Here is a 23,851-nt window from a genome sequence, read left to right on the forward strand (position 1 = left end):
GGGGAGCAGCCCTCCCTTCCAAGGGACACCGTGAGGGGCTGTCACCCCACCTTGCCACCTCCACCTCCTGCGTGCTCCCCGACAGGAGGTCCTGCAGTCGTCCTTTCCCTTGTTCACTGACTGTGCGCTGGGGCGGAAGAGCCTGCACTCAGACCCGTCCCTTCCCTCCCGGAAGTCCTGAGACGTTTGGAGCCACAGCCAGGGAGACAGATGACTGAGGGATGGACCATGGGGCCGGGAAGCGAAAGAAGAGAAGCACTGGTGGACGCCTGGAGGCCCTGGGCAAGATGTCGTTCCTGACCCACCTCGTCCTGGGGCTGGGTCAGTGCTATTTGCCCCATATGAGGAAACTGAGGCTCAAGAAACAGGGGGCGGCACAGGGGTCTGCAGCAGTCGGTGAGCCTCGGAAGCAGCTGGTGGGCAGAGCAGAGTTTTTTACATGATGGATTTGGAAGAATTCTGGGCCGCACCCCCCAGCTTGCTCTGGCCTCATGGCACCCTGTCGTCACCTGCAGGCAGGTCCACGCCTCTGAGTTGCCACCTGGAACCTCAGGGTTCTTCATGTGCCCCCCAGATCTGTCGTCTTGGGGCCTCCTGCCCACCATTCCTCCACCCCGCCGCTGTCTGTGTGTCTCCAACAGCAAATGCAGATTTCAACCCTGCTTATCAGAGCCTCCTAGTGAAGCTCCCTCATCATTTTTTTTTTTGGCTGCACTGGGTCTTCGTTGCTGCGCGCGGGCTTTCTCTAGTTGCGGCGAGTGGGAGCTACTCTTTGTTGCGGTGCGCGGGCTTCTCATTGCAGTGGCTTCTCTTGTTGCAGAGCACGGGCTCTAGGTGCACAGGCTTCAGGAGTTGTGGCTTGCAGGCTCTAGAGCGCAGGCCCAGTAGTTGTGGTGCAAGGGCTTAGTTGCTACGCGGCATGTGGGATCTTCCCAGACCAGGGCTCGAACCCGTGTCCCCTGCATTGGCAGGCGGATTCTTAACCACTGCGCCACCAGGGAAGGCCCACATTTAAAAAATAATAACGAAGCCGTCTCAGGCCACAGGGGTGTAGATGGGCAGGAGGGCACAAATCCCCATTCCTCTGTGTGTCTGCACCCCCTCTGTCCCCCACCACTGTGGCCATGGCTCCCAGCCCCCTCTGTCTCCCCTGGACCCTGCACGTGAGCCTCTCCACAGTCCCCTTGGTCCATCTCCCCACAGTCCAGCACGGGTGTTTCTAGAATTGATTGATTGATTGATTGGAAGGTAAACAGAGCTGGCTCCCAGCCAAATTTGAGTGTGTGTCCCCCTCTTTCAGCCCTCCTTTCTGGGCTCTGGTCCCAGTCAAGGTAATGATATTCAACATTCATTCAACAAACACTCGCTGGGCACTCACTATGTGTCAGTCCCTGGCTAGGCTCTGGGGATGCTCAAGGGTTGGGAGGGACGTCACCATTCAATCCCTGCACTCAAGGCACTGACAGTGTGCATGGGGAGACAGATTCATAAGTGGTGGCCATATGATGTGGGAGGTACTGAGGCGAGTTCGGCCAGGGGCTGTGGGAGCTCAGGGGAGGTGTAGCCAGCTCTGTCTGGGGGTCAGGGAAGGCTTCCTGGGGGAGGGGATGTTTGAGCAGGCCTTGAAGGACGAGTAGAAGTCACCCAGGCAGAGAGCAGAAGGGGGGTAGATCAACGCAATGAAAGGATCCTCATTCCAGCTAGCTTTAGGCAAAGAAAGGAATCCAGGGGTAGCTCTGCCTTCTGGCTTCTTGGGATCCCAGGCTTTCAACACAGCGAGGAGTCAAGCTCTTTCTTCCCTGGTTGTCTCCATTCTCCAAGCTCCTGCTTCAGACCCGTGGATGGCCTCCCCTTTCACTTGGCCTCCTATGGCCTGCAAAGCCTGCGGGACCGGCCCAGCAGAAAGAGAGGTTCTCTCTTCCCAGCAGCCCAACCCAAATCCTGAAGGCCCATCTATGGGGATGGGGTGACCTTCCTGTCTGGGAACTAGTCAGTGTAGTATACCCACCTCTGGGGCCAGAGATGGGGTCAGCCCACCGGGACCGAATGACTGTATGGACTGAGTAGGGTGAGGGCCAGGCATTCCCTGCAGAAAAGCGGGTACTGTTAGGCAGACAGGGGAGGGAGGCAGGGTCCCAAACAGAGTATGCACAAGCCTTTGCAGAATTGAAAGTAGTCTAGATGCCATCCTACATACTTGAAGGGAGGCCCTAAAGTCAAGGCCAGGTGACAGCTCAGGCCCTGGGCCAGTAGAGCCTCGAATGCCAGGTGAAGGGCGTGGTGCGCCATCCTGTGGACTCTCCTCTCCCCGCCTGGGCCTGTGGAGCAGGACACCCAGGCCCCAAGCGGACGGACCAAATGCATATCTCCAGGCCAGGGAGCCAGGGAGACTGGGAGCATAGGTGCCCAGGGGTGAGGGGGTGCAATGCTGGGTGGACAGCCAGGAAGAGAAAGACAGAGGCTGCCAGGCCCCCAGCCCCCTCTCCCTCCTCCACCCCACTTCAAATCCAGAACATTTCTCAGGGAAGTAGCGAAAGCAGGGGCTTGCCGCCCCTCCCCTTTGCCATTGACACAGACCGGGGCTGTTGGAGGGATAAAAAGGAGCCCCTGTCAAGTTATGGACAGGGGCTCAGCAGGGCTGTTCTTGAGAAGCAGTGCTCTCTACTCCCAGATGAGTGAGGCCAGATGACACCCTGCCCCCAGCCCTCCTACCCTGCTCCGTGAGACTGAGTCCTCACTCAGAAAACACGAGTTCATTAATAGCTTGATTAATCACACCTCATATTTTCATGGTGCTTTGAAAAATAAAACATTTGAAAGCACTTTCATACCCACCCTGGGCCTCAGTGTTACACGAGTAGGCCTTATCATCCCAGGCTGCTGGTGAGAAAAGGGGGGCTCAACCTCAGAGCAGCAGCATGTTGGGGGATGGCGGAGGGCAGGCTGGAGCACAGAGCCTCTCCCTGCCCACAACTCTGCCTGTGGGCCGCTCTGAGCTCTCTCTGGGTCTCCCTGCAGGACAAGAGTGAAGGGGCCCACCCTTAGGCAAACCTTCTGAAGTTCAAGGGAAAAAAGGGGGCGGTCATTCAGTCACTCAACAAACACTCCATCAGTATCCAGGTCAGACCTGGGCTCCTGCTCCGAGCGAGTTCACGGTCTAGTGGAGGAGGCAGCGTGCCCAGTCCTGAATATGGCATGTACCCTGGAGGGAGGCTTAGGGGACAGTGTGGGCACAGGGGCAAAGTGACAAAGAGTATGGATCCAAGAAGGCCTCCTGGAGGAGGTGGCTTGTTGGCTGAGACTGGACGTCTGGGTGGGAGTTCCCAGATAGACCTCATGGGACGGGCCTACCATGGTCCACTCCACAGAATGCCTCCCCATCCAACTCTCCACTGCCACGCCTGCCTCCCTCCACCCATTCCTCATGCAGGGAGATCTCAGCATTCCCCTGCACACAGCCCCCCAGAGGCTCCTCACCCCTTCCCAATAAAACTCCAAATCAGGCCGCTGCTCCCTCTCTGATTCACCTCCTACTTGTCTCCCCTGCACTCCCTCTGCCCTGGCCACCCTCCTCGCTGTCCTCACAACAAACCCAGCTCCTTCCTGTCGGACGGCCTCTGCTGTTCCCTTCTCCTAAAGCACTTTTCTCCAGGCCAGGGAGGGCCTTGGCCCTCAGGGGTCCACTTAGACATCACCTCCACAGAGGAACCTACCCCAAACCCTCTTCCCCTCTAGAGCCCTTGCACCCACACCCTTTACAAAATAGCACCCCCTTTTTACCTGCTTCAGATCCCTAGGCAACTTCTGAATCCTCTATTTTCTTTTGCTTCTCCATTTTGAATGAAAGTGGCTGAGAGCAGAGGATGTGTCTCTCTTGCTCACTGCAAAATCCCAGAACAGTTCCTGGCACTCAATAAGTATTCACTGAATGAATGCAAGAATGAATGAATGAATACATTTCAGGTCATAAGAGCACCATGGGAGGGGAGGGAGAAGGTAGCATTTGTCCCAGGCTCAGCTCTGGCCAAGACCCATTACCCAGGGGTCTCTTATCCCCCTTTGGCCCCCAGCCTCCCTACACACACACACACACACACACACACACACACACCCCTCTCACACACGACGTGGTCTCCCTTGCTACCCCTAAGAAGACACTGTAGGTGGGGACTGCTAGGATTGGGGCTCCCACCCTTCATGGGCAGCCAGAGCAGGGGTGCCGGCTGGGGCTGATCGGGCAGCCAGTGCCCTCCTGAGACAGGTGGGAGCCAGCTGGCCAGCCCCAAGGCTCACTGGTAATGGGGTTCCCACTTCAAGCCCTGAGCGTCCATACAGCCCCATCGGCAGTTCTCAGTGACCAAGTTCTCAGGGATCTGCTAGTAAATGAAAGAAGTCTTCTAACTGAATTCCAAAGGGGTGGCTGGGCAAGTAAGAGAGACTTGGCGAGGGTGTGGTGGACGGAGCTTCTGGCGAGCTGAGGGGTGGAGTTCGGGATACAGCAGGGCCTGTGTGGCCAGCAGGCCCTGCCCCTGCCTGCTCTCCCGCAGCCCCAGTGCATCTGCTTTGCAAAGCCTTCCTCCCATGCTCATCACCTCACAGCCAGAAGGGAGCAGAAGTAGGCACCCAAATCCAAGTCCCCATTCACCAACACCAGCGCTAGGCAGCCCTCAGCCACACGCTTGCTTCACCTGTGATAAGAGCTACAGAACCAGTGAGGACAGGTCCTAGATGCAGAGGGGGCAAAATGGCATGTGTGGTTTCCTGAGAGAGTGAGGTGGGGGAGTCCTCTTTCAGAAGAAGTGACGATAGAACTGGGCCCTGAGGAGAAGGTAGGAAAGTGCCGGCAGGGAGAAAGGGGGCATTAGGGAGTGGTGGTGACTTCAGTGAACTAGAGTCCGTGCCCTTTTGAAAACATCATATATCATTTGACACTGAGCATGCACTGCTTGGTGTTATCTTTGATAGACAAGAACAGGTTTTCATGTCAAAGGGAAAGATAGCTCATGCTAGTGGCCTGCGACGTGGAGAGGGAGAGACCCAAGGCTCTCACTGTGCTTTAGTCCAAGTGAGAGACCTAACTGGGACGGTGAGGGGGGTGGGCAGATTGCAGGTGCCGACCACAAGGGTGGAGGTCATGTAGTGGGCAAAGGGGCCAGAGGGAGGGGAAGCCAGCTCTGGCCACCCAGGAAGCTTCCAGCAGCCCCAAGAGGGGCTGAATTTACCCCCACCCATGGCCTTAGAGTGTCCTTGCCAGCGGGATAACTGCAGCCTGGAGGGGGCCCCTGGGTCCACCCAATAAATGCCCCCCCAGGGGGATGGGGAGGGGAGACCATGCCAGCGTGGCGTGGCGGAGGCCCAGGAGAAGTGAGCTATGTCCCTTATTGGTCACAGTACATTTATTTTTCATTAGCAGTTAAATGCAGACATGAGGGATTGTGCTGGGTTCAGCGGGTGGCTGACACGAGCAGTGCTTGGCGCGGTGATCAATAGGGAAGTCGGGGGGGGGCCATGTGCCCTCTCCCTGCCCATACCCCCAGCTGGGACCCCTGCCTTCCCAGCTCCCAGCCAGTAGGCAGACACAGGCCATCAAACTGAGCCTCTGCGAGGCGAGGCGTGGGCAGGCCTGGAAGCTGACACTGAGGTCTCGCGTGCCCTTCTGGAGCCTGTGATGCCTGCCCCCAGCTCCCTGTGGGCCCTGCTCAGGGGTCAAGCTTAGCCCTCCTCTGTGCAGCCCTGGGGTCTGGAAAGATGCCGTGGCCTAAAACACGAGACCTAAAACAGAGGCCTGAGGAGTGGCAGAGCCCCACGGAGGCGGTTCAGGATGGGGCAGGGCGGGACAAGGGGAGCTTGTCTTCCCAACTGCAAGCGTGGTTCCCTGGCAGCTTAGCCTTCATTACGGAGCAGCAGAAAGTGCAGGCGGTAGGGGGGAGACAGGCTGGGGAGAGGCCAGGGTGGGAGTAGGAGGGGTGGATGTGGAGGAGGAGGGGTGGATGAGCCCACTGCTGCAGACACTGAGGGCAAGACACCTGCTGGCTCTGTGCCTCAGTTTCCTCATCAGTCCCCACCCCTGAAGAGATTGCTAGGAGAGTTACTGAAGGAGATGGAGCCCTTTGCCACTGTCAGTGCAAAAGCACTGGGTACGGCTAGCAGCCAACATTTACCGAGCACTGTGCCTTTTTTCACTTCATCCTCATGATAGCCCTAAGAATTGGGTACCATCCCCCATTTTGCAGGCAAGGAAACAAGCAGGGGTTACCTGAAGTCACACCAGGTTTCTCAGCCTCTGCAGACATTCCCAGCTCACCCACCCGGCGCCTACAGGACCAGGCACAGATCCCCTCCCCAAAATCACAGTCTTGGGGTGGAGAGGGCAAACTCCCACATTGGAAAGAGAGGGTCCCTGTGCAAGCAAGAGAGAAGGGGCAGCATGGATGCCCGCTGGGCCCGAGGAGCCAGGCCTCCCTGTTAGAAGCCCTCCATGGGTTTGGGGCTGCCCGTAAGGAGGTAGTGGAGCCAGGAGGCCGACTGCGTGAGGCAGCTCCAGACTCCCCCACGGGGCAGACAGGACCTCCATAGGTGTCATAGGCAACAAAATGGGTAACCCGCCTAAGGTCACCACTAGCAGGGAGCAGATGGGTCTCTGAAGCCCAAGCTTTTCCCTCTTTATGCCCAGAGCCCCCTGTTGGTTGTGAGTGTGTGTTGGGGGAAATCACTGCAGCCCCGAGAGAGGCCAGGCCGTCAGGGGCCTGTTTGGTGGGTGTGGAGGCTGAGGGTGCCCCCACTCTCCATCCTCCCACTCCCCCCCCCGCCCCTCCCCACCCTCTCAAGGGTCCTGCTGGTCGAGCAGACGGTTAGACTGCTGTGGAGGGTTACCTCCACCAAAGCCTCAGAGCCAATTACCTGTGTAATTAGCAACAAATGACTTGTGGGATGGCTGTGGTTTGCAGTTAAAATTAGAAGGAAACCCATATTCTGGTCTCCTTGAAGGGTGGGACATGGCCGGGGCCCCTGAGGCTCCCAGACACACCCTCCTGGCTCCCACCCTCCCGGAGACCCACCCAGCAGCCCAGGCTCACCCCAAGTCGCCCCTCTCGGGGGCCTCTCCTGTAGCACTGCCACCAACACCCCTCACATGTGCACTCGCCAGAGCCTCTTCCCCTCCGTCATTCACTTGGTATTTTCTCAGCACCTACTACATGCAGGGGCCAGGAATGGGGAGCAACCCGGAAGTAGCCCCCGAGGCAGCCAGGGCACCAGAGGAAGGGACTCCTGCCCTCCCTAGCCCCAGGCTGCCCAGGGCCCTCTCCCTCCCTCCCTCTCTCCCCCCGGGGCCTTCCAGGGCAGTGGGCTGCCTCACCAGATACCTGAACTTCTTTCTACCAGGGTGGTAATGAGCCCTGACCGCTGCTGTGTGCTGGCACTTCCGTATTTGTCTCCACAGGGGGCTGCTTCTTCCCCTATTTTATGGAAGGGGACCCAGCCTGCTGGGCTGGAAGCGGCAGAGCCTGGCCCCACTGGCTGCCTCCTCTTGGCTCAGTCCCAGCCCCTGAACAGGCAGGTAACCCCGGGAGGACCCCACAAGTCCAGCAGAGGCCCCAGCTCACCTGCCCCCTTTGCTTCTGCTGCAGGGGCCCAGCAGAGTGCCACGGTGGCCAACCCGGTGCCCGGCTCTAACCCAGACCTGCTTCCCGACTTCCTGGTGGAGCCCGAGGACGTGTACATCGTCAAGAACAAGCCGGTGCTGCTGGTGTGCAAGGCCATGCCCGCCACGCAAATCTTCTTCAAGTGCAACGGGGAGTGGGTGCGCCAGGTGGACCACGTGATCGAGCGCAGCACGGATGGGAGCAGCGGTGAGACCAGGCTGGGGCGCCAGGCGGGGTCACTCGAAGGGGGAGCGAGTCTCAGCCTCAGAGGCAATGGAGGCCCAGAGAGGGGCCTGCCATTGCCCCTGCTGCATGCCTGTGAGCCGAGGCCAGGGTGAAACTCACCACTCTGTGTGCACCACCCCAGGTCCCCAGGAGAGGCAGGACTCCCACACCTAGGACCCACTGTGTACACACCAAGGCCTTTCCTGGGAGGCCCACCCTCACCAGACTTCATCACTTGGTGGGGGAGTGAGAAAAAGAGAAGCCGCCCCAAAATGCCCCAGGGTGCTCTGTGGGTTTGCGGGGGCAGGACCCTGCCGCTGCATCTGAGCCCAGGCAGACCCAGAGGCAGCCTGGCAAGTGGCGCCAGCAGAGAAAGGTTTGAAAAGAGTGGATCCCAGATGATGGAAGAGCTCACGGACCTCACATTCCGTGATTGTTTTCTTTGTGCATCTGTTGGTTCATTCGTTGGTCCGTTCGTTGGCACGTTCCCTGAGCACCCACCCTTGAGCTGGAGACACAGCCCCATGGAGATGGGGGCAGCACAGTGACCTCTCACTGAGTTCTGGGATCTGTGGCTGCCCAGGGAGGCTCCTCGGGGAAGGTGATATGTAAACCTGGTCAGGACGAGAAGAGGAGAAGGGCGTCCCAGGCGCCCCCAGAAAGGGACACAGCACAAGCAAAGCCCTGGAGGCAGATGGGCCGGCGTGCGGGTCGGGGCTTAGCAGGGAGGGTGTGGAGTGTGTGCAGCGGGCAGTGGTGCATCCAGGAGCCTCACCCGTCCAGCTCTGGAGTGAGGTCGCAGTCCTGTGGGATTTCAAGCTACCGAGTGACATGACCAGAGCTATGGGTGACACTCGGGGCCAGTGTGGGGGGCTGACAGGGGAGGCAGACCCAAGAAGTGCCCCTTCTGTGGGACACCTCATTCCCCACCTCCAGCCCTGGCCTTAGGCAGTAGGCAATGGGGATGGGGGCAGAGAGCCATTGTTTGGGTTTCCATGCTCCCCGAGAACAGGCCCGGCAGAGCTAACAGCCTCTCCTCCTCGCTAACTGGACCCCAGTTAAGCTCATTTTCCTACCCCTTTGCCTTGATGCTTTGTGGAGCCCACACACACGATGAGCCCTCAGGTTAAGTCCTGAGCCCCTTCCCACCGAGGCTCAGCCAGCCTGAGACACACAGCGCACAGACCCTGTGCCGGGTACGGCCACTTGAGTGAGGCCTGAGTCACAGGGGCAAGCAGGTGGCACCCAGAACAGCTCACACTGATGCCAAGGGCAGGCAGGGGACCACAGGCCCAGAGGGGTGGCCCATGCTCCTGGTGGGAGGGACTGGGCAGCCCAGGAAGGATTCCTGGAGTGGGGGTGGTGTGGGGTGGTAACATCCAACCTCAGTCTTAAAACCAGCTGGAATGGCTGTTTATCAGGCCAAAGGACAAATGCAGGGAACGGCAGGCTGGCCAGAGGCCCAAGTTTGGAGTGGCAGAAGTTGGGGTTGAGGGGGTGGTCGGCGAGACGAGGAAGCTGCAGCCACACTTGCACTGTGGGAAGCTGGTGCCAGGCAGAGGGAGACTGGAGGAGGGGGCCCTGCCCTGGTGAACTCGGAAGCTCTCACAAGAACCCAGATGTGAGCAGATGAGCCCTGAGTTTCGTCAGCGTGTGATTTAGTCCTCAGAGCCAGCCTGTCCTATTACAGATGGCTCTGACTCGTCCAGGGCTCCAACCAGGCGTTCTGGTCCACAAAAGTCACGCCCCATCCTCCCCTGCCAGGGTCACCAGGGGCTGGTCTTCTTCCCTCCAAGTGTCAGCCCCCTAGTGAGTGATTCCTGCCCAGGTCCTTGAGCCCTGCATTGTCCTGGCCTTACACACACCTGCTGCTGGCAGTGTCCTCCTTGCAGTCCTCAGGTCTTAACTGAGCACCTGCTCTGTGCCAGGCCTGGGTGAGGCGCTAAGAATTTAGCCCACAAGGCTCTTGTTGCAGGTGATCCAGCTCTGCCTCCCACTCTCAGGAGGGGAATGCATGGGGTTGGTGCCCCCTGCGGCAAGCCCCCCTTCCCTCCCTGGGCCTCAGTTTCCTCATCTGTAAAATGGGGATGAGGATGGCCTCCTTGCAGGTTGGTGAGGGAAGCTGTGAGATCTCTCACACCCAGGTGGAGCCCAGCCGCAGGTCTTTCCTCTCTCCCTACCCCACGCCTAGGGCCCAGCACCACTTTGCAGCATTATGAGTCCTCCTGCTGCTGAGCTAGGTCCCCCAAGGAAAGGACAGGTGAGGAAGAGCAAGCCACAGCCAGAGACCTGTCTCCCCACAGCCTTGAGAGCCTGTCCTGGAACCTCTTGGAAGGTGCCAGGCCAGCCCCAAACTGCTCACACCTCCCCTTCCTGGCTTCCCACATACACCCCTCCTTGTCTCCTCCCATCACGAGGTCTGGAATCCATGGCTTGGCTGAGACCCAGGCTCTTGCCTACATAGCAGTCATAGGCCAGGCCAGCCCTCAGCCCACATTCCCCAACAGGCTCTCCTGGCCTTGCTCCCTTCAAAGCCAGGCAGAGAGCAGAGCTCACGGGGACACGTCCTACCCATAGCCACCAGGGCCCCCTCCTGCTCTGAGCATCCAACCTCAGGCCTCCCATGGCCTGCACATCTGAATTTTCATTGATCTTATTGACTTCTCAACCCAAAGCCATTGAGTGTTTTGAGGCAAAGAGATAGGCTTCTCACTTACCCACAAACAGATGCCCAGGCCATGGGCGGCACCACCATGCTACACACAGACCCAAGACCCTGAGCCAGGAATGCTCTGTGGTCAGGCAGGTATGGCGGGGTCAGAGGTCAGCCCAAATCTGCAGCCCCACCCATTTCTGCATGGGGGTGGGGATGGCAGGGTGGACACCCCAGGAGAGAGCACCTGATCTCCCCTTTGCTCGCCCCCATTCTCCATCCAGAAGGCCAGGGGGAGGGGACCAAAGCCTGAAATCTCTTGATCCCAAACCCACTGATAGTGTAAAAGCTGGAAATTTGCAAAACCAAGCATTGGAGTCCGGTCTGGGAGTGTGATTTATCATGAATTAAACAAACCGACTGGTTATTAGAAGCAGTTTGGTAAGAAGGTACCCTAAGCCCTCGCTTGCCCTCAGAGCCCCCTACCCCCACCCCTCCACCTCCCAGAAACCCTCAGCATGCCCACACCAGGGCCTCCCCACACGCCCACAGCACTCACACACCTGCACACACCCAACACGCTCCTGGGCCTGGGCCAGCAGGGACCCCTCCATCCTCCTGTCCCTCCCCAAGGCTAGTATCTGCTCACATTTACCAGGCAGGTGCGGACACAGCCGTGCCCAGAAACTGCTCCCAGGAGCCAGGCTGCTCATTGATCTGCAGCAGGGAGGGCACAGCCCCTCATTTCAAGGACCAGCAGGGCAGGCTCTGGGTCTCCCCACCTCCCAGAGCCTGTGGGGCTCCAGGGCACCGCCTGGATCTAGACCTCATGGACAAACTTGGCCCTTATTCGTGGCAGCAAGAAGGAGATGAGATGGCAGGACAGAAGTGGGGAGGAGACAGGGAAAAAGAAATAGGAGCACTTAAATTTTTTTTTTTAAGATTTTTTTCCTAATATTTATTTATTTGGCTGTTGCAGCCAAATAGTTGCAGCACGCAGGATTTTCGTAGCGGCACTCAGGATCTTTTGTTGCAGCACGCAAGCGCAGTAGTTGCGGCGCACAGGCTTAGTTGCCCCGAGACATGTGGGATCTTTGTTCCCCAACCAGGGATGGAACCCGCGTCCCCTGCATTGGAAGGCAGAGTCTTAACCACTGGACCACCAAGGAGGTCCCAGGAGCACTTAAATTTAGTGCTGTTCTCCCTGAGCTGAGCTGCCTGGGTAGTGCGTGAGCTCCCCCAACCACCATGGGGGATGGAGCAGTCCATCCATAGACCTGTCCACCCAAGAGAGGAAAAGTTTCCAGTTCAGAATGTTCTGGAGGTCTCCCACCACTAACCCCAAAGGCTGAGAGGGAGGACCCTGTCTCTACCCCCAAGTATGTGCACAGCTCCTTCTCAGATGCTCCAAGAATCTGTGTGCTTGACAGCTGGCTGGTGCCCAGGGCCCCTCTCCTATGCACAAACCCTGTAAGGGACCCCTTCTCGCTTCTCAGCCCTCATCCCACACCACTAGAACGTACACATCCAGCGCTTAGAGGATGGGGTAGGCAGTGCCCAGAACGGAGGGATCTAGCCCAGTGATTGTGACCTCAGGCAGACGTGATACACACACCCCATCTCCTGTGAGAACTCACGAGGGGGCAGGGGTGAGGGATAGGAAAATCAGGGAGCCCAGTGTGGGAGCCAGAGAGACTCATGAGGAGGGGTCTGGGCAGGGGTCAGGGAAAGACACGTTAGAGAAATTAAGACAGAAAACAGCCTCCTAGCTTACCTGCTCAGCTGGGCCACGGCTCCTCCTGCAATGCAGCCCTAATTGAATTTCTCTGTTAACAATGGAAACACCAGCCTCTCTCCCTCTTTCTGATAAGCCAATGACCCAAGGGAAATTGGGGTCAGGAGGAGGAGAAATTGGAAACAGTCTTTTCTTACTCCTGGGGACACTGGTTTTGTCTGAGGGCCAGGGGCCTGGAGGAGGACTGGTATCCCCCCTTCTGGGTCCTCAGAAGTCTGGACCCTCCCCAGATGCCCCACACCTGGTTCTGGGTGTGGCAGACATGTGGGGACTGTGTCCATCCTTGAAAGGTGTTTCCTCCAGCCCAGTCCATTCAGGGTAGAGAGGGTCCCGGCCACCCATCACAGGCCAGCTTACCCTCTGTGAGCTGCCCCCTCCCCCTCGCCAACATTTCTCCCTGTGGGATGGGCACCCCCAGCACCCTCCTCTGGTGAACCCTGAGCACGCCTTGGATTCTGAGCACTCTGAACCTACTCTGGATTCAGACAGCAGACAGCCCTGGACGCCTGTGGCAAGTCACTGCCTCTCCGAGCCTCTGTTTCCTCATCCATGGAGTGGGAGCAATACCTTCAAGGGAGCAGATTGAAAAAGATAAGCCAGCATGTGGGAAACACTTGCTAAGCCCCAGGGGTCTATTATCATACAGCATAATCACTGTAATTATCTTGTTAATAGCTGTTATTATATTATCACGCATCAGGATCTACCTACTAACCCCAGGAGGTGAGCCAGATCGCTCCTTACCCTTTTTTTTTACCCACAAAGGTCCCAGGGCTAGCCTATCTGCCCCACCTCCTCTGCCAGCCCTTGCTGCCCAAAGCTCCTCTGTGCCCTTGTCTCTGAAACCACAGGAAGCCCCTGTAGTGATATTTTTGTAAGTACTCCAGGGAGACAGGCCTTGGGTAACAAAGTATAATGAATGGAAGCACCCACTCTTGACCTTCAGGTGATATAAAGGGACTCCCCCTGAGCCCCCCAGTGTTCCCTCCAGGCAGAGGGTTGCCCCCAGTGTCCGTCCACTCTCCTGCTGAGCAGAGGGAGGACTACGGTGGCGCAGGGGCCCGGCAGGGGACTGGACAGAGAGGCCTGGGGGCTAGGCATGGCCCCGGCCCTTGCTACCCACCCCTCCACCCTCAGGACTGCCTGCCATGGAGGTCCGCATCAATGTCTCGAGGCAGCAGGTGGAGAAGGTGTTTGGGCTGGAGGAGTACTGGTGCCAGTGCGTGGCGTGGAGCTCCTCGGGCACCACCAAGAGTCAGAAGGCCTACATCCGCATTGCCTGTGAGTCCAGGGCGGAGGTGGCCCTAGGGTGTCACTGGGGGAGGAGGTCTCATCAGAAATCCTCAGATCCTGCCTTGATGGGCGGAGGGAGTGCCTATGGACGCTGCCCAGCCACCCCCATGTCCCCCTGGGCACTTGACACTTCCTTCTGGCATGTGCCATGGCCCCTGCGGGACCAGGGGACAGGGTCAGCCAGGCTGACCTGGCGTGAGGCACTCAGCCTGGAGGACACTCGTGTTCTTCCCCCAGATTTGCGCAAGAACTTTGAGCAGGAGCCGCTGGCCAAGGAGGTGTCCCTGGAGCAGGGCATCGTGCTGCCCTGCCGCCCGCCAGAGGGCATCCCCCCAGCTGAGGTGAGCGGGGCTCCAGTGCCACTCCACAGGTGGGCAGTGCTCCCAGGTCTCGGGTCCCGCCTGCCCACCCCTCCAGGCTGATCCCCCACCCCAGGGGCCACTCTCGCTCCGGGCAGGGCCAGCATAGTCAGGTAGTGCAGCGGCATGGCTCCCTCCCCCAGGTGGAGTGGCTCCGGAACGAGGACCTGGTGGACCCATCCCTGGACCCCAATGTGTACATCACGCGGGAGCATAGCCTGGTGGTGCGACAGGCCCGCCTGGCCGACACGGCCAACTACACCTGCGTGGCCAAGAACATCGTAGCTCGTCGCCGCAGCGCCTCCGCTGCTGTCATCGTCTACGGTGGGCCCCGGTGCTGGTGGGGCAGAAGGGCTCCGGGCACAGGAGAGGCACTGGGGCTGCCTTCAGGGCAACCACGTGTGGCTGGCTCCCTGCAGAGCCAGGACCAGGCAAGCCAAACCGTGGCCTGACTGGGAAGGACAGGGAGAGGACTTACTGTGGCTGTCAGGGAGCCAAGGGGCATATCTGGGTGGAGATGGGGGGCAGGTTGGTGGTCATCTGTGGCTGGACCATCCCTTGGCTTACTTGTGGGCAGGAGGCCATTGTGCAGAAGGAGATGAGTGGACAGGATGGGAGTCTAGGAAAGTGACAGACCACAGCCTGTGCTCTTGTGTCCCCGGGGTAGGAAGTAAAGTGACCTGGGCATCCCCAGGAGCAGACAGAGGGAGGGGTGCGGGAGTAACCCCCGTGAAAGGCTGGTGTTTGGGTTGGAGGAGCATGGGAGTTGCAGCTAGGGCTGGTGCCCACGGGGAGAAGGGGCTGTGGAGCGGGTGCTGCCAGGCCCTGGGGGCAATGGGCAGAAGCATGGTCTCCCCTCCAGGACCTCTCTCTCAACACAGCTGCAGCCTGCCCGTTTCCAGCTCACAGCCCCTCTGTCCTCCTGCCCCGGCCCCTGGGCCAGTGTGTCTGAGGAAGCCCCCGCTCCCTGACCCCAGTCCTTCTCTGTCCGGCCAGTGAACGGTGGGTGGTCGACGTGGACCGAGTGGTCCGTCTGCAGCGCCAGCTGTGGGCGCGGCTGGCAGAAAAGGAGCCGGAGCTGCACCAACCCGGCGCCTCTCAACGGGGGCGCCTTCTGTGAGGGGCAGAATGTCCAGAAAACAGCCTGCGCCACCCTGTGCCCAGGTACCAGCAGCTGCCGCCTCCCGCATCGCTCTTCACCACACCATCTCCGTGCCCTGGCTCCATCGTGCCCACCGGCCTGCTCCCCATGGCTCCATCCCACCCGCCCGCACGCAGGGCCAGGCTCACAGTCTGAGGCCAGGATGGGGTTCAGTGTGATCGGAGGCAGGGCTCAGTCTGTGTCCAGGCTCAGCCTCAGCAGAGGGGCTGAGTCACAGGGTCTAAGGTGCAGTCAGGACAGGTACAGTCAGTGTGGGGCAGGCCCCAGCCTGGTGCTGCAGAACCACCTGCGCCTGGGATCAGAGGGTCATTGTGCGACCAAGTGCCCTCACTGCCCCAGGGCCAGGATGGCCCCCGGTGTGGGTAGAACCAAGCAGGCCCAGTGTCATCGTGCCTCTTGTCATTAGCATGCATCATCCAGGCCCGCTGGACACCAGAGGGCTTGCAGCCTGGCAGGCTTGGCCCTGGCCCTGACATTGCACCAGGTCCGGACGCCCAGCGGGGCCACACTGGCAGACGGCCTGGACTGGCTCCCTGGGCTGACCACGCCATCTCTTCTTTGTCCATGTCTGTCTCGCATCTAGTGGATGGCAGCTGGAGCCCGTGGAGCAAGTGGTCGGCCTGTGGGCTCGACTGCACCCACTGGCGGAGCCGCGAGTGCTCTGACCCAGCACCCCGCAACGGAGGTGAGGAGTGCCGAGGCACTGACCTGGACACCCGCAATTGTACCAGTGACCTCTGCGTGCACAGTGAGTCCTCTCCACCCGGGAATCCTCTTGAGTTTGCCAGAATTGGCCTGAGCCTGCCCCGGGGAGGTGGTAGCTAAGGGATCAGTCCCCTGCCACAGGCTGCACCCCCTATTCAAAGCTCAGGACCCTTGGGGAACCCCATCCCTAACACACCCAACATGTGCCCACATACACCCCAATACCTCCCATACCTGCCCTGAGACATGCATACATTTGGAGGTTTTACTGTGCACACCCGGCCTCTGGGATCATCTCCCAACCCCCTTCCTGTCTTCTCCTGCAGTTTTACCTCCGCCCCGTCCCCCAAGTGCACACACAAGTCCTGTGGGGACACCAGACTTGTGAGGCCTGTTAATTACAAGGCCATAACTAACAATTAAAGATCTCTGTTGGATTTTGTCTCTAGAACACACCCTCCCCCATTCTTTCAATTAAAAACCTAATTATCTGTGTCAATTCCTTTCTGATGGACATTTCTTCCATTATGCAAAGCCCTTCTAAAATCAATATAGCTTCCTCCAGGCAGTCAATCACTCTCTCCTCAGCCCTGCCCCAGGCCTGGGCTAAGCAGACAAGGAGAAGAGCCCTAGCACCCCTGCTCCTGGCCCAGGGACTGGCCAGGAACCAGAATGGCAGACCGCCCCCCCCTCCCCAGAAAGCAGATCCCCTGCTTTGGGGATCCTAGGAGCTCACCCTCAGTCTCAGCTGCCCTGGGACCCAGAAGAGCAGGTTCAGCCTAGCATCCTGGTTCCAGGCCACCCAGGAAAGTGGCTCTTCCCCTCCTCCACTCTCCATCAGCAGCAACTTCAACATGAATTGAGCTCATGAGGGTTGAAATTTGCTCAGAGAGACACAGCAAGGTGGTGGCAGATGCAGGGCTGGAATGCATGTGTGCCGATTCCATGCTCCCTGCTGCCAGCGTCTGCTGCTCCACTGGTGCTGATGCCCGAGAAGTGGCGGCCTCATCCTCCTGGGGCGTAGACCGCTGACCTCTCCTTCCCGGCCTCCTGCACCCTACCCCACCCAAGCCTGTACTCTCTCCCACAGCTGCTTCCGGCCCAGAGGACGTGGCCCTCTACGTGGGCCTCATAGCCGTGGCCGTGTGCCTCCTCCTGCTGCTGCTCGTCCTCATTCTTGTGTACTGCCGCAAGAAGGAGGGACTGGACTCGGATGTGGCCGACTCATCCATTCTCACCTCAGGCTTCCAGCCCGTCAGCATCAAGCCCAGCAAAGCAGGTGGGGTGCCCCTGTCCCCAGCACTTGTGCCGGACCCCCATGCCAAGGGCCGCCCAGACAGGGCTGCCCCCCATGCCACTCTCTAAGTCTGTCTGATCCTTGCAGACAATCCCCATCTGCTCACCATCCAGCCAGACCTCAGCACCACCACCACCACCTACCAGGGCAGTCTGTGTCCCCGGCAAGATGGGCCCAGCCCCAAGTTCCAGCTCACCAACGGGCACCTGCTCAGCCCGCTGGGTGGCGGCCGCCACACGCTGCACCACAGCTCACCCGCCTCCGAGGCTGAGGACTTCGTCTCCCGCCTCTCCACCCAGAATTACTTCCGATCCCTGCCCCGCGGCTCCAGCAACATGGCCTATGGGACCTTCAACTTCCTTGGGGGCCGGCTGATGATCCCTAATACAGGTGGGAAGGACCCTAGAGTGCCCCAGGGAGCTCTAAGAGACAAGACTAGCATGTGTCCCTCCTGGAGGAGGATGGGACAGCCTTGATGTTCCTCCTATGCCTCTCAGCCTCACCCCGAGGGCTGAGCCAGCCCAGCAAGGAAAGAGGATAAGAGTTTTGGAGAGGATCCAGTCTTGGCTGGCAGTGGGGCTGGCACTAAGGCTGAGGCCAGAGCTATCTCCCTTCTGTTGCCCAAGGACACAGGACTACTGTCCATTCATTTACACAGCCAACCAGCCTGTGTGTGCCGGGCCCTAGGCCCCAGGGAGCTGGGGAACTAGTGGAGAGACAGCAGAGGAAAAACGCCTAGACAGGGGCTCCTCCACCTACCACCTCACTGAAACCCCTGGGACAGGGTCTCAGAGACACCTTCACAGAGAATCCACAGACCCTTTCCATGGTCATCTTTTGGGAAAGCGCCACAGCCTCTGGTGTGACTCTCCTCTCCCACCCTGAAATTCTCTATTTCCTCAGTTTAGGTGACCCCACATGGCCCTGACTTCCTTGTTCCTCTCCAGCTGCTCCTGGTGCCTGCTCCCTAAATGTAGGTGTTCCTCAGAGCACGCCGCCCCCCCTCCGCCCCCGACCCTGGCGCCCTCTTCCCAAGTGATCTCACCCACTCCATGGCTTTAATCGCCATGTCTGTGCAGATCACTCCCATTCCTCCATCCCCAGCCACAGTTCTCCTGGGTGACAGAATCGTACACCCAGCTGCCTCCTGGACAGCTCCATCTGGATGTCTCACAGCACCTCAGATTCCTCATGCCTAAAACAGCACCGTCTCCCACCCTCCCCCAGAACCTCCTCCTTCCCAGTTTTCTCTTCCTCAGGGATGGCACAGTCGAGTTGCTCAAGACAGAAACTAGGGGTCACCTTGGCCTCCTGCCCTTCTTCACTTTCCCCCCTCACCTCCACACCAGCTTCATTCACACACTGATCCCATCATTCTTTCTCCTCAAATGCTCCTGCATCCTCCTGCTTGTCTTTCCTGCTGCCTCTCCTGGGCTAGGTAGGCCACCACACCCACCTCTCGTCTGATTCACAGCTCCAAGCATTTACTCACTAGAGCCACACTTGATCATGTCCCTTTCTGGGGCTTCCACTTTTCCCTTCAAAGCCCACATGACAAAACCACAAGGACTCACCCCCTGTGGCCAGCTGCAGTGGCCTCCCCTCCCATGCACATTTCTCCTGCACTTGGCAGCCACGGTGGGCTCTCATGAACCCAAATACACTGGGCTGCCCTTTGTACACGCCGTCTCTCTGCCCCCATCCACTAGCTTAACTGCTACTTCTCCCTCGGGTCTGGTAGCTCTCCCTCTGTGCCTCATGTCCCCCTCATGTGGCTGCTAGGATGATGAGGTGAGATGGTCCATGTCAAGCTCTTAGAAAAAGGCAGGCGCACAGTGGGCGCTCAGTGACCATCCACCCTTCACTCCCCTGGTGGGGCGAGTGGCCAGGTGGGCTGTGCTCCACCCTGCTCTCCCCCAACACCCAGCATCCTTTGCTGCCGTCCACTTATCTGTCTCCCCGCGGACTGAATGCTTCATGAGAGCAGGGCTCATGGTTTTCCCCACCTTCCTGAGTACTCAGCATTAGCATTCACTGAATGAGTATTTGAGTGAGGGTACCCCCGCCACAGAGAGCATTCACACGTGGATCACCGAGACTATCACCAACCCTGGCAGCCGGTACCAGGAGGCAGCACAGGATAGTGAAGGGAGCAGTAGCTGCAAATACGCCACCACCGGCTTCCCTCTCTCTCCTGGGCTTCACTTGCTGGGAAGTAGTGATATTCCAGCCACCCCACCTCAGAGCTGCCCACTCTGGAGAGCATGCATATGCTTTTGGACTTGGTGGGATAGCCATAGACTTTCTTCCCCTCTCCCTGTCATGAGCCTCTGAGGCCCCTCCTGATGTAGGGGCTCCCTGTCCTAAAAGGGCAGGAAGGTGGGGCAGGACCGCTCCTTGCCATCCCCAGAGTGACTCCCCAGCCCCTGGCCTCACCGTGTGCTGCCCCCTGCCTCTCCCCTGGAACCACCTCTCCCCCAGCAGATGCTTTCTGATGCTGCCCCTGCAAGACGCTGGGACAAAGGCGAATCAGCCAGACAGGACGTGTGTGCAACGGCACCCAGACTAGGGAGGGCTACCAAAGTGGGCAAGGTTGTTAAAGGCCCCGGCCCCACCGGCAGGGGGCCACTGCCCAACAGGGAGCAAAGTCACCAGAGGTGGGGTGCCCACCCAGAGGTGGCCAAGCTGAGGGAGAGAGGAGGAACTTGAGCAGGCCAGGAGGGTGGAGCACTCAGAGGCACACTTAGGGTGGTGTCTCCAGAACAGCCAAGTACGCAGCACAGGCCAGGCCCACAGGCCAAGGGCCTTAGATATCCGGCCAAGGAGCTGGACTTTACCCTGGAGGCAGGGAAGGTTTTAAGTGGGTGATGGGGCATGTAGGTACAGCATACCTGGGGGTTCCAGAGTTTTCTGTGCCCAGGCTAACTAGGCACGCATTTCCCACCTGAGTTCGTTCCCTCAGCCACTCTTGGGGTCTCCCTGACTCAGCTTCATGCCCGTGCGGGTGGTTGGCCAGCCTGGCAGTCCCAGTGGCACTTCTGTTGCCAGGCCAGGCTGGCGCCAGTCAGTCCTCAGAGGGAGGCTCAGGGAGGGACTGGCAGAGTGAGGTGTTTGGTGTCTTTGCAGCCCTGGTAAGCCCCGGCTGTCCCCCCGCTCTGTCACAGGCATCAGCCTCCTCATCCCCCCAGATGCCATACCCCGAGGAAAGATCTACGAGATCTACCTCACGCTGCACAAGCCGGAGGATGTGAGGTGTGGGCATGGGCCCTGCTGCTGGGACTGGGCGGGTCCTGTCCTTGCCTGCTGTCACCGTGACGCCCCTGCCCACCCCACTGTTGGGCCTGGTCTGGCCTGGCCCGAGGGAGGGCAGGGGAAGAGGGGCTCCTAAGCTCCACCCAGCTCCACAGCCCCTAACCCCAGGGTCCCAGGGTGGCCCACTGACACCTTTCCCTTCCCACCCATATTTCCCCACTTGAGGTTGCCCCTAGCCGGCTGTCAGACCCTGCTGAGTCCCATCGTTAGCTGTGGGCCCCCCGGAGTCCTGCTCACCCGGCCCGTCATCCTCGCCATGGACCACTGTGGGGAGCCCAGCCCCGAGAGCTGGAGCCTGCACCTCAAAAAGCAGTCCTGCGAAGGCAGCTGGGAGGTGAGCCCCAAGCCTCCTCCTCACACCCCCACCCCACCCCCAGAGCTCAGAGTGGTGTCTGGCTTCCTGCCTGGCCCTTGAGCCACACCCCCCCTCCCCAGTCTCCGGCCACTCTTCAGAGCTGTGGTTGGCTGCAAGCTGACCCACCGGGCCCTGCCTGCAGGACGTGCTACACCTCGGCGAGGAGGCACCCTCCCACCTCTACTACTGCCAGCTGGAGGCCGGCGCCTGCTATGTCTTCACGGAGCAGTTGGGCAGATTCGCCCTGGTGGGAGAGGCTCTCAGCGTGGCAGCGGCCAAGCGCCTCAAGCTGCTTCTGTTTGCCCCCGTGGCCTGCACCTCCCTCGAGTACAACATCCGAGTCTACTGCCTGCATGACACCCACGATGCACTCAAGGTACCTTCCAGCCCCACCCTGCCACAGGGAGGCCGGCTCTGACGGCTGACCACCCCTGGCCCTAGGGAGAGGGCAGTAGAGAGGGGCGCTCCCAGCCCCCAGGCCTGGCTGACACCTGGGGCACTGCAGGAGGTGGTGCAGCTGGAGAAGCAGCTGGGAGGACAGCTGATCCAGGAGCCTCGCATCCTGCACTTCAAGGACAGTTACCACAACCTGCGCCTGTCCATCCATGACGTGCCCAGCTCCCTGTGGAAGAGCAAGCTCCTTGTCAGCTACCAGGTGCGGCGCTCAAGGTGCTTGGAGCTGGGCACACGTGAGCTGGGCACACCTGATGCCGCCTCTCTGTCACCCCCCACCCCCAGGAGATCCCCTTTTATCACATCTGGAATGGCACACAGCAGTACCTGCACTGTACCTTCACCTTGGAGCGCGTCAGCCCCAGCACCAGCGACCTGGCCTGCAAGGTGTGGGTATGGCAGGTGGAGGGCGACGGGCAGAGCTTCAACATCAACTTCAACATCACCAAGGTGGGCAGCACTGCCATGATGTGCTCCCCCACTGGGCCTACCCTGCCACCAAGCCCACCTCCTAGAAACCGCTTGGCAGCTCCCTCCAAGTCTCCCAGGGAGGGAGGTGCAGATGCACACGTAGACAGATGCAGACAGATGTTGTTGGACTTGGGGAGGAGGAGGTGGGAGCAGCAGGGAGGGGAGGGGGAGATGGAGCTGGCCTGGGGGCCTCAGAGGACTTCCCTGAGGAGGGACTTTTACTGGGCCTGGAAGGATGAGTAAGAGTTAGACAGGCAGCAATGAGGGAACTGAGTGTGGAGGACAGAGGCAGTGAGAGGACAGCAGTGAGTTCTGAGTGATCAGCAGAGTTCTGCTGGTCAGCAGAGGGTGGCAGAGGTGACCTAGGGAGGAGTGATGGGGTGGGAAGGAGAATGAGGTCAGAAGGCTCCTCTGCTCACTGGCTGTGTGACTGTGGGCAGGTCACTGCACCTCAATGCTCCAGTGAGCAGGGCCCTGGCCCACCGGGAAGCAACAGTGCCCACGCTGTCCCCATGCCCTGAGGTGGTCCACGCATTCCCCCGGGGTGGGGTTAGCAGTGGGCTGGTCTGGGCAAGTTCTAATGGGTACCTCCACCCCTCCCCACTCCCAGGACACGAGATTCGCTGAGCTGCTGGCCCTGGAGAGTGAAGGGGGGGTCCCAGCCCTAGTGGGCCCCAGTGCCTTCAAGATCCCCTTCCTCATTCGGCAGAAGATCATTACCAGCCTAGACCCACCCTGTAGCCGTGGTGCCGACTGGCGGACTCTGGCCCAGAAACTCCACCTGGACAGGTGGGTGGGAGATGGGCAGGGAGGGGCTGTGAAGGCCACCTGCAGTCCAGCCTGGGTGGAGAGGAATGGGGGGCGGGCGGACAAGATGCACTCTGGGGCCTGTGCCCCAGCCACCAGCAGCTGGGGCATCCCTTTGGCTGAGTGAGGGGAGGCCCTGTCCTTGGGTGGTCTAGGAGGGTAGAGGCAGCAGCCTGAGGGAAGCCAGGCCACTGATGGGCTCCCCTCCCTTCTGCAGCCATCTCAGCTTCTTTGCCTCCAAGCCCAGCCCCACAGCCATGATCCTCAACCTGTGGGAGGCACGGCACTTCCCCAACGGCAACCTCAGCCAGCTGGCTGCAGCAGTGGCCGGACTTGGCCAGCCAGATGCTGGCCTCTTCACAGTGTCAGAGGCCGAATGCTGAGGCCGGCGAGGCCCACAAAGCCTACACTCTCACCAGCTTTGGCACCCGCCAGGGACAGGCAGAAGCCACCACCGGGGAGAGCCGCGTGGACAGGCCCCCTCCTGGCAGACGCTGTCCCCTAACACTGGCCCTTCAGACCCTGCCCGCACTCCTTCCCCTCCACGGCCTGCCTGGCCGGGCTGGCGCTGCCACCTGCTCCGACTCTGCCCGGGCCCCGGGGTGGACAGTGCCTGGATCCCGGGCTGGGCGCAGCCCATCTGTGTGTGTGTATGTGCGTGTGATGCTACCTCTCCTCCTGCCCCAGCCAGGGGGCCGCATACACACAGGCATACATGCGCACGATGGGCTCGGGACGTGGCCCCCGGAGCTCCTGCCTGAGCTGGACCTTATGCAAACATTTCTGTGCCTGCTGGGTAGGGGCACATCTGAGGGGCCTGGCTGCAAGCCTGTGGGACTGAGGGCCACAGCTGAACAGGGGGCGGCCCCTGGATTCAGGCACACAACTACCACACGGGCATGTGGCCATGCATGTCCCGTGTGCTCCTGTCACATGCATCCCCCCACACATGCATCTCATGCTGTACACCTGGAGGCTGCTCACGTCTCTCACGCCCAGTGTCAGTCCACATCTGCCTCTCACATGCTGCCCTTCTCCCACCCACCCAGGGACACCCAACGGCTCCTCCTCCCCGATCCCCCCCCTGCCCCCAGCCACGAGGAGCCCTGCCCGACGGGGCGTGTGAATATGCAACGGGAGTCCCGGGCTGGACAATGGCGAGTGTGCGTGCCGTGGCGTGCCCGTTCCTGGGGCTGGCCGGTGCCCCCGTGCGGGGCCTGTCATGTGAAGCTTGTGCCCTGACTCTGTTTTAAGTGCATTCGTGCACTTACACTTGGCCTTATGTACACAGCCTTGCCCGGCCGCCAGGGCGCGTAGGGAT

The 23,851-nt window shown here is 59.9% G+C and overlaps 1 protein-coding gene across 1 annotated transcript; it reads left to right on the top strand.

Moving 5' to 3' along the window:
- The first annotated feature begins 221 nt into the window (after positions 1 to 221).
- UNC5A (unc-5 netrin receptor A) lies at positions 222 to 23,850 on the top strand. Its single transcript, XM_036847309.1, has 15 exons — positions 222 to 321; positions 7,629 to 7,850; positions 13,454 to 13,597; positions 13,847 to 13,950; positions 14,112 to 14,292; positions 15,714 to 15,878; positions 16,926 to 17,114; positions 17,220 to 17,522; positions 20,297 to 20,384; positions 20,610 to 20,778; positions 20,942 to 21,175; positions 21,305 to 21,454; positions 21,538 to 21,702; positions 22,334 to 22,512; positions 22,748 to 23,850. Exons 1-15 carry the CDS (start codon positions 222 to 224, stop codon positions 22,911 to 22,913), a joined length of 2,559 nt encoding a protein of 852 aa, XP_036703204.1. The 3' UTR covers positions 22,914 to 23,850.
- The last annotated feature ends 1 nt before the right edge of the window (position 23,851 follows it).

Source organism: Balaenoptera musculus, chromosome 3, assembly GCF_009873245.2.
Source record: "Balaenoptera musculus isolate JJ_BM4_2016_0621 chromosome 3, mBalMus1.pri.v3, whole genome shotgun sequence".
Classification (NCBI taxonomy): Eukaryota; Metazoa; Chordata; class Mammalia; order Artiodactyla; family Balaenopteridae; genus Balaenoptera; species Balaenoptera musculus.